The sequence below is a fragment of the Nannospalax galili genome, unplaced genomic scaffold (genome assembly GCF_000622305.1).
Source record: "Nannospalax galili isolate Female #2095 unplaced genomic scaffold, S.galili_v1.0 scaffold77, whole genome shotgun sequence".
NCBI classification, from domain to species: Eukaryota; Metazoa; Chordata; class Mammalia; order Rodentia; family Spalacidae; genus Nannospalax; species Nannospalax galili.
The window spans coordinates 2,312,701-2,321,451 of record NW_008341457.1 but is presented as its reverse complement, the minus strand read 5'-3'; the positions used below and the strand labels follow the sequence as shown (position 1 = coordinate 2,321,451).

Sequence of the window (8,751 nt, the reverse complement as noted above, 5' to 3'; positions counted from 1 at the left end):
GGGGGAGGGGAGGGGAGGGGACCAAATTCCAGAAACCTCCTGTCCAGCTGGTGCAGGCACCGGCTTGTAAAATGAACATAAATGGAGTCACGAACTCTAAAGTGGGCGGTACAGGATCGGGTACAGCGCCCCTGCTTCTGGTCGGGCTCCAAGCCCCCGACCTTCAGTGATGCAGCTATTACTTGCCTAGTAGTGTTCAGTCAGGTTTCCCACCCCCAACCTCGGGCTTTTGAGAGGATAAACAAAAAGCATCATGAGCCACATAGGCAGGGGAGAGCCTTGGGTTTCAGAAAGCACAGCGACTGTAGAGGAGGGGTGTGCCAGTTGGAGCCCACGTTGGAAATAGCATTACTTTTTATTTATTTATTTTTTATTTTTTATTTTTTTTTTTGGTCTTTTTGAGACATGGTCTCCCTGTAGCACCAGCTGTCCTGGAACTCACTATGTAGACCAGGCTGGCCTTGAACTCACAGAGATCCGCCTGCCTCTGCCTCCTAAGTGCTGGGATTAAAGGCGTGTGCCACCATGCCCGGCTTATTAATTTTTTTTAAGGATGCAAATACCCACACCCCTCCCAGCGTAAGAAGAGATCTGTCCTGTGTCTCGATTTTTAAGCTTGTGAGCCGGGGCTGGGCTGTATGTGCAGGGGTGGGGGTGGGGCTGTTTCCCTAAGGGAGTTCTTTTTGCAGGAGTCAGAACTGCTATTCATGGGTGCAAAAAGCAGAAAACAGTGAGTTTCTACTGTGTCCAGATAGCCGAACGCTTATCTAGAAGTCAAGATTTTGTGGTGCAATCGCAGTGCGTTCTTTGCAGCTTTGGAGCTGAAACACAAGAATTCTTGGGGGGGGGGGGGGGTCACATCGGGACAGACCGCGCAACAGTCTCTCTGCGCCTCCTGCCGGAGCAGACCAGCAATAGGAAAGTCTGCAAAGCTCTGGCCTGCGAACCTGGGCAATAGGCTCTCAGTTAAGATGCTTATTAGCAGCTGTGATTGTTGATAAAAATGCCTAAATTGAATTGCGCATTGGGTTTCAAGCACGGTGGGAATCCCTTTCCGTGTATTTAGTTCCGTTGTCTGTACTGATACCACCTGGGTTTACAGGTAAGGAAGCTAGCGGGGGTGGGGGGGGTAGCCTTCCATCTCAGCACTCAGGAGTGATGGGATACAGAATGAGATCATGTTTTTAAAAACGCTCCCCGCCCAAACAGAAGAACAAACTAATAAATATGAGCAGACTGAGACAAATCCAAGAAATGTCGGGCTTTTTGTTTGTTTTGAGCCAGGGTCTCAAGTAGCCCAGGGTGGCCTTGAATTCAGTATGTAGTCAATGATGACCTTGAACTCCTGCTCTTCCTCCCTTCATCTCCAGGGTGCTGGGATGACAGGTGTGTGTCACCATACCTAGCTCCATAAGGTGTTTTTGTTTTTATTTTTAAATTACTGCTGCATCCATAGAGGAAAGAGTATCAGGAGTTCAAGCCTAGCTGAGACAACAAAAGACCCTTCCCCCAAATTAAAAAGCTTTCATTTAGGGGCTGGAGAGATGGCTCAGCGGTTAAGAACACTGATTGTTCTTATAGAAGACCCGGGTTCGAATCCCAGCACCCACATGGCAGCTAACAACTATCGGTAACTCCAGTTCCAGGGGATCCGACAGCCTCTTCTGTCCTCAGCACGCATTGCACAACACGGATGCACTTACCTACATGCAGACAATACACTCAAACACATAAGGAAAAAATAAAATATTTTAAAAAGCTTTCATTTATAAATAATTACACAGAAGAGGGCTAAGGCTTTGGCTGAGTGGCACGAAGCCCTGACTTCATCCCCAACCTCTTAAACCAGGCATAATGTTCCACACTTCTTATTCCAGCCCTGGAGATGAAGGCAGAAGGAGCAGGAATACAAGTTCAAGCCATACTGGGCTATATATTGAGATGGAGGCTAGCCTGAGCTACATGAGACCCTGTCAAGTGTCAGGAAAAATACACCTAAGCCAGGCATGGTAGTGCACACCTTTACTCCCAGCACTCTCTTTGTGAGTTCCAGGCCAGCCTGGTCTACACAGCGAGTTCCAGTCCATCTGGCGCTACAGAGAGACCCTCTCTCAAAAAGACTTAAAAAAAAAAAGAAAAATATGGGTAAGTAGTGGCAAAAATAGAACAAAGCGGCCCCCAAAATGACTTTCTTTAGGTTTCGCCTGAGGTGTCAGATTACATAACGAACTTAAACCCAGGAAACTGGACATTTGCTCAACCCACGGGATCCTGTCCGCTTTTCCAAGTCTTTTTCCGTAGAGCCACTTGGCCTTTTGCACATCCTCCTTACTAGATCTTGATGCGTTTCAGCTCCCAAACCAGAGCTGGGATCCTCGCACAGAGCAGAAGGAACCAGGTAACAGTGCCCAAGGCCGCGCTTCGGGGGTTAAATCGGCACATCACTACCGCGCATGCGCACAGGAACATCGCCCCGCTCCACCCCCGTGCGCACCATCACGTGATACGCGCAACCGGCGCCGCCCTATAAAATGCCTGGGCGTTGACGTCAGCGGTCTCTTCCGCCGCCGTCGCCGCCATCGTTGGCGGTTCTTGCCTTTCGCTTTTGCTCGGGAGAATCCACCGACATCCGCTACCATGGTGAGTGTCCGCGGCGCGCTCGGAGGCTGGGGATGGAGATGAGGTCTCGGAGTTCTGTGAGACAGCGGAGGGGACGCGCCGAGGCGGACGGGGAGGAGACATGGCGGCCGCGGCCGGACTGAGCGCGGACGTATTGGGGCCGGCGGCCGCCGCCATGTCTGTGCGCCTGGCAGCGCCGCGCTCTTGGTGCTTTGTACTTAGCTGCGCCCTTTCTGCGCGATTTGTGGTTCCCCTTGCACCTCTGGTGTTCCTTGCCTTGGAGTGAAGTCCTGGCTGGACCCTGGGGTGGAAGTGGCCATGGGAGGGGGTGGAGCCTGCTGATGTGGCTGCGGTGGCAGCGCTGTGGATGGTGACCCTCTGTGTGGGAAGCCGATCGGGAAGACCATCTTACGTAACGAGCTGTAGAAAAGTACCTCCAGTCTCCGAAGGGTCACCTCCAGACGATATGCCTGCACGTGATCTCTCGATCTTTACTTCTTGGAGCACACGGGGAGCCTTTGGATGTAGTATGTGCCGTATGGTTCCCGGGGTCCTTTGGGATTTCGTGGAGTGCAGTAGCCCAGTCTGGTCGCACCCGCCTATTGGAGTTTGGTCTTGGATTTAGAGTTATAACTGGGGAAAGCTGGTGTCTTCTGGAAGTTTTGCCCACCCCCTTGCTCTCGTTGGTAAGGAGTGTCCAGTAGTCACCCCGCTTTCTGGGTGGGTGGTCAGTTCTAGATCAATTTGGTTTTGATCCGGGTCTTGCTGTGTGTCTCAGGCTGGAGTGAAAGTCGTCCTCCTGCCTCAGTCGGTCTCCCTGTTGGAATGACAGATCTGGTTCAGAGTCGCAGTTTGATACACTGTTTTAATTTGGTTTGGGAGAGGGAACCAATGTGTAAGCCCATCCTTTCCTGAAACTCCCTATTTAGGTTAGACTGTCCTGGAACTCAGAGAGCCCCTGCTTCTACCTCCAGTGCCAGGATTAAAGGTGTTCATCACCCCCCCCCCCCACAGGTCCTGAGTTTGGTGCATTGTGACTTTGGTTTGAGATAAGGTCTCATGTATCCCAGACTGTCCTTGGGTTCTTCAGCTTCCTGTATTTCTGAGGGCTGGCATGACAGGCGATGGCACCTTTTCCGATTGCCAATCCAGACAGTTTTGTTGGGTTTGAGGTGGGATCTCATGGAGCCCAGGCTTGCCCCACACTCTTGATCCTCTGATGACAGGTGTGTACCACTGTGCGCACTAGGATAGTTTGATGTTCTTTTTTTGGTTTGTTTTGAGATGGGGTCTGGTAGGTCAGGCTGCACTTGACCTCTGTAACTGGCTGGCCATGGACTCTTGATCCTTTGCTGGACTTTCCATCATGAGTCACCAGGTTGGGACTCAGTGTCCCTTGTGATAGTCACAGTCTCCAGTGGTTGGAGCACTGCATGGGCAGACGGACTGCATGGCCCCTGGTGCCACCTGCCAAGCTGCTTCCAGGATGCCCAGTGACCCCTCCCCCGGTAGGTGAACTTCACGGTGGATCAGATCCGAGCCATCATGGACAAGAAGGCCAACATCCGGAATATGTCTGTCATTGCACACGTAGACCATGGCAAGTCCACACTGACAGACTCGCTGGTGTGTAAGGCAGGCATCATTGCCTCTGCACGTGCTGGGGAGACGCGCTTCACAGACACCCGCAAGGACGAGCAGGAACGATGCATCACCATCAAGTCCACGTAAGCAGGGTTGGAGGGGTGCTCACACTCGGCATTGCTAGGTCCCCCTTCCCACCCAAGGGACTGTCACATCTGGGCTGCTGCTACTGGCATCTAGCGGTGCCACCATCTAGTGGATGGAGATAGGGACTCATGTTGCCCAGGTTGGCCTTGGACTCCTCATTATCCTGCCCCAGTATATGGAGACTGGGGTGACAGGTACCATCCTGAGCCGCTACTTCTTGTGATTGTCAATTCAGACACATTTTGTTTGAGGTTTTGTTGAGTGTTTGATAGGTCCAGGTTCTCCCACCTTGCTCTGGATGTGGGCATGACAGTTGTGGGTCAACCTGCCAGTCACTGCTACTGTGGGTCCTGGGAACAGGCATGACTGGCAGGCAGTGTGGGGATGAGGGGCACTGGTCTCCTATGGAGAGGCAGGCAGGGTTGACAGCAGGGCTGGATCTGGGTCCCTGCTGGCCTCTGGGTGCTGACAGCCTCCATCCCCAGCGCGATCTCGCTGTTCTACGAGCTGTCAGAGAACGACCTGAACTTCATCAAGCAGAGCAAGGATGGGTCAGGCTTCCTCATCAACCTCATCGACTCCCCAGGCCATGTGGACTTTTCCTCAGAGGTGACGGCTGCCCTGCGAGTCACAGATGGCGCCCTGGTGGTGGTGGACTGCGTGTCTGGTAGGTCTTGGCCTCGCCGTGGGCTGGAGGTGGGGCTGTGGGTGGGTACATTGCTGTGACCCTGTCCCTGTGTGCAGGAGTGTGTGTACAGACAGAGACGGTGCTGCGACAGGCCATTGCTGAGCGCATCAAGCCTGTGCTGATGATGAACAAGATGGACCGTGCACTGCTCGAGCTGCAGCTGGAGCCTGAGGAGCTCTACCAGACCTTCCAGCGCATTGTGGAGAATGTAAATGTCATCATCTCCACCTACGGCGAGGGCGAGAGTGGACCCATGGGCAACATCATGGTGTGTTGGTGCTACCTGGGGATGGAGCTGGGGGGTGGGGGGAGTGTGCTGGAACCCTGAAGCCCCACATGTGATGACGGAAATTCTTCACTTTGACCTGATGTCTGCTGAAGAAACTCAGAGTCTGATCTTGGGACCTGGGGACTTGGGCCTGTGTGCCTGGTCCCCAGCTCACGGCTGCTATCTCTGCAGATCGACCCTGTCCTGGGCACAGTGGGCTTTGGCTCTGGCCTGCATGGCTGGGCCTTCACCTTGAAGCAGTTTGCAGAGATGTATGTGGCCAAGTTTGCTGCCAAGGGCGAGGGCCAGCTAGGGCCGGCTGAACGCGCCAAGAAAGTAGAGGATATGATGAAGAGGCTGTGGGGGGACCGGTAAGTGGGGGTGTGGATGCTGCCTGAGCATCCCGTGAGTGGCGACATGGCCTGGCGCCTCACTGTCAGGCTTCTCTACTCCCCACCTTCCAGGTACTTCGACCCAGCAAATGGCAAGTTCAGCAAGAACGCCAACAGCCCTGACGGAAAGAAGCTGCCCAGAACCTTCTGCCAGCTCATCCTTGACCCTATCTTCAAGGTGCCTGCTGGGTTGGGTGGTGTGTGGGTGTCAGTGGTCCCCTCCTGTCTGGAATACCTGCCTCGCATGCTCACCCATTCTTCCTTACACAGGTTTTCGATGCCATCATGAACTTCAAAAAGGAGGAGACTGCCAAGCTGATTGAGAAGCTGGACATCAAGCTGGACAGCGAGGACAAGGGCAAGGAGGGCAAGCCGCTGCTAAAGGCTGTGATGCGTCGCTGGCTGCCGGCTGGGGATGCGCTGCTGCAGATGATCACCATCCACCTGCCCTCACCAGTCACAGCACAGAAATACCGCTGCGAGCTGCTCTACGAGGGGCCGCCTGATGACGAGGCTGCCATGGGTGGGTGCCCACACCTGCCATACCCAGCCCCAGGGTTCCTGGCCTCAATGTGAGGGTAACATTGGGGTGTGCTCTTTGCTTCAGGCATCAAAAGCTGTGACCCCAAAGGACCCTTGATGATGTACATCTCCAAGATGGTGCCAACTTCTGACAAGGGGCGCTTCTATGCCTTTGGCCGTGTGTTCTCCGGTGTGGTGTCCACTGGCTTGAAGGTCCGCATCATGGGCCCCAATTACACTCCAGGGAAGAAGGAGGACCTGTACCTGAAGCCCATCCAGAGGTGACGGGGGGAGAGGACAGGGGCAGGGCACACCCAGAAGGCAGTGGCTCAGTGTGCACAGGGGCCTGGCTGAGCTACACTAATAATGGCCTGTCTCCAGAACCATTCTGATGATGGGCCGCTACGTGGAGCCTATTGAGGATGTGCCCTGTGGCAACATCGTGGGGCTTGTGGGTGTGGACCAGTTTCTGGTGAAGACAGGCACAATCACCACCTTCGAGCATGCCCACAACATGCGTGTGATGAAGTTCAGTGTCAGCCCTGTCGTCCGGGTGGCTGTGGAGGCAAAAAACCCAGCTGATCTGCCAAAGCTGGTCGAGGGGCTCAAGCGGCTGGCCAAGTCGGACCCCATGGTGCAGGTGCGTCCTGTGTGCTGCAAGGGGTCAACAGGCTGGTACCACACTGCCATCCTTCAGTGCTCACCACCTTGGCCAAGGAGGCTCGGGGTGCGTGAGCACCAGGATTGGCACTGATTGACTTTGTCCTCCCCACAGTGTATCATCGAGGAGTCTGGTGAGCACATTATTGCAGGTGCAGGTGAGCTGCATCTGGAGATATGTCTCAAGGACCTAGAGGAGGACCACGCCTGCATCCCCATCAAGAAGTCGGACCCTGTGGTGTCATACCGTGAGACAGTGAGTGAGGAGTCAAACGTGCTGTGCCTGTCCAAATCTCCCAACAAACACAACAGGCTGTATATGAAGGCCAGGCCCTTCCCTGATGGCCTTGCTGAGGACATCGACAAGGGCGAGGTGTCCGCCCGCCAGGAGCTCAAGGCTCGGGCTCGCTACCTGGCTGAGAAGTATGAGTGGGATGTGGCTGAGGCCCGCAAGATCTGGTGCTTTGGGCCCGATGGCACTGGCCCCAACATCCTCACTGACATCACCAAGGGTGTGCAATACCTCAATGAAATCAAGGACAGTGTGGTGGCCGGGTTCCAGTGGGCCACCAAGGAGGTGAGCTCTCAGGAGATGGCTTGGTGGGCACCATCCTGGGCGGGGGCTAGACAGTTACAGTCCTCCAACTGCTCACTCTCCCCAGGGTGCACTCTGTGAGGAGAACATGCGTGGTGTGCGTTTCGATGTCCATGATGTGACCCTGCATGCTGATGCCATCCACCGTGGTGGTGGCCAGATCATCCCCACAGCCCGCCGCTGCCTCTATGCCAGTGTGCTGACTGCGCAGCCCCGCCTCATGGAGCCCATCTACCTGGTGGAGATCCAGGTGAGGCCTGGTCCTCTTGGGCTGCCCTCTAGTCCTTCCTGCCTAGCTCTCTGCTCACAGCTTTGTCCCTTTTTAGTGTCCTGAGCAGGTGGTCGGTGGCATCTATGGTGTTCTAAACAGGAAGCGGGGCCATGTGTTTGAGGAGTCTCAGGTGGCCGGCACCCCCATGTTCGTGGTCAAGGCTTACCTGCCTGTCAACGAGTCCTTTGGTGAGTGAGTGGCTGTGGTTGCTTGGGGTGAGAAGAGGACAAGCGAGTGTGTCTTTGAGCAGCAGCAAGCAGGGGTGACCAGGTCAGACACCAGGGCTGAACTAAGCCTCTTGTCTGCTCATACCTAGGTTTCACCGCTGACCTGCGCTCCAACACAGGTGGCCAGGCATTCCCGCAATGTGTGTTTGACCACTGGCAGATCCTCCCTGGAGATCCTTTTGACAACAGCAGCCGCCCCAGTCAGGTGGTGGCGGAAACACGCAAGCGCAAAGGCCTGAAGGAGGGCATCCCTGCCCTGGACAACTTCCTGGACAAACTGTAGGCGGCCAACTCCTAGCCTGGCTCCACTCTTGACTGTGCCCACCAACTCTCACCTGAGACTGTCCCCACAATGCCACCCACCCGAGGCTGCCGAGCCCCTCTGTGCCATGATCCAATGCTACCTAACGGCAATTCTATTTATTTCGGAGTTCCGAGGCAGTGGATCACCCTTCACAGGGACTGGTGGGCTGTGGGGTGGGCACAGGTGTGACACAGTGCTCTTATCATTTTCAGAGGGAAACATGTCCAAAAGTCTAAATAAATACATTCAGAGGTTTGTGTGGATCCACCTCCTAATGGAGCTCCCCAGAAGGGAACAGCTGGGTGGAGCCCCAGCCCTCTGCTGAGTAATAAACGTTTTGCTGCACTCTCCCACCTCCCCTGTCCTGCCTAGGGGTGTTGTGTGGGTAGAAGGGGCCGGAGTGAGGGGGGAGGCCAAGTCGTTCCCAGCTTTGGAGGGGGTAGTGGCCGGCCTGGGTTAGAAACGGGTTCCTGT

At 54.9% G+C, this 8,751-nt stretch overlaps 1 protein-coding gene and 1 non-coding gene across 3 annotated transcripts in view; both read left to right on the top strand.

Annotated features, from left to right (window-relative positions):
* Eef2 (eukaryotic translation elongation factor 2) overlaps positions 1-8,630 on the top strand; it is an 18,280-nt gene extending 9,650 nt beyond the window's left edge. The window contains exons 2-14 of one of the 2 annotated variants that reach the window (XM_029565389.1): positions 2,353-2,640; positions 4,132-4,346; positions 4,836-5,017; positions 5,095-5,306; positions 5,499-5,677; positions 5,771-5,876; positions 5,969-6,221; positions 6,306-6,501; positions 6,602-6,860; positions 6,996-7,457; positions 7,543-7,725; positions 7,802-7,934; positions 8,063-8,256. In XM_029565389.1, coding sequence (XP_029421249.1) covers positions 2,638-2,640; positions 4,132-4,346; positions 4,836-5,017; positions 5,095-5,306; positions 5,499-5,677; positions 5,771-5,876; positions 5,969-6,221; positions 6,306-6,501; positions 6,602-6,860; positions 6,996-7,457; positions 7,543-7,725; positions 7,802-7,934; positions 8,063-8,256 — 2,577 coding nt within the window. In that variant the 5' untranslated portion in view covers positions 2,353-2,637. Of the gene's footprint in view, positions 1-2,352; positions 2,641-4,131; positions 4,347-4,835; positions 5,018-5,094; positions 5,307-5,498; positions 5,678-5,770; positions 5,877-5,968; positions 6,222-6,305; positions 6,502-6,601; positions 6,861-6,995; positions 7,458-7,542; positions 7,726-7,801; positions 7,935-8,062 lie in introns of those variants that run through there. The other variant, XM_008837075.2, reaches the window with a different exon arrangement.
* On the top strand, positions 5,373-5,436 carry LOC115071052. The gene has a single exon (XR_003850155.1). It is a non-coding gene; the product is annotated as a small nucleolar RNA SNORD37 (small nucleolar RNA).
* Positions 8,631-8,751: the final 121 nt, after the last annotated feature.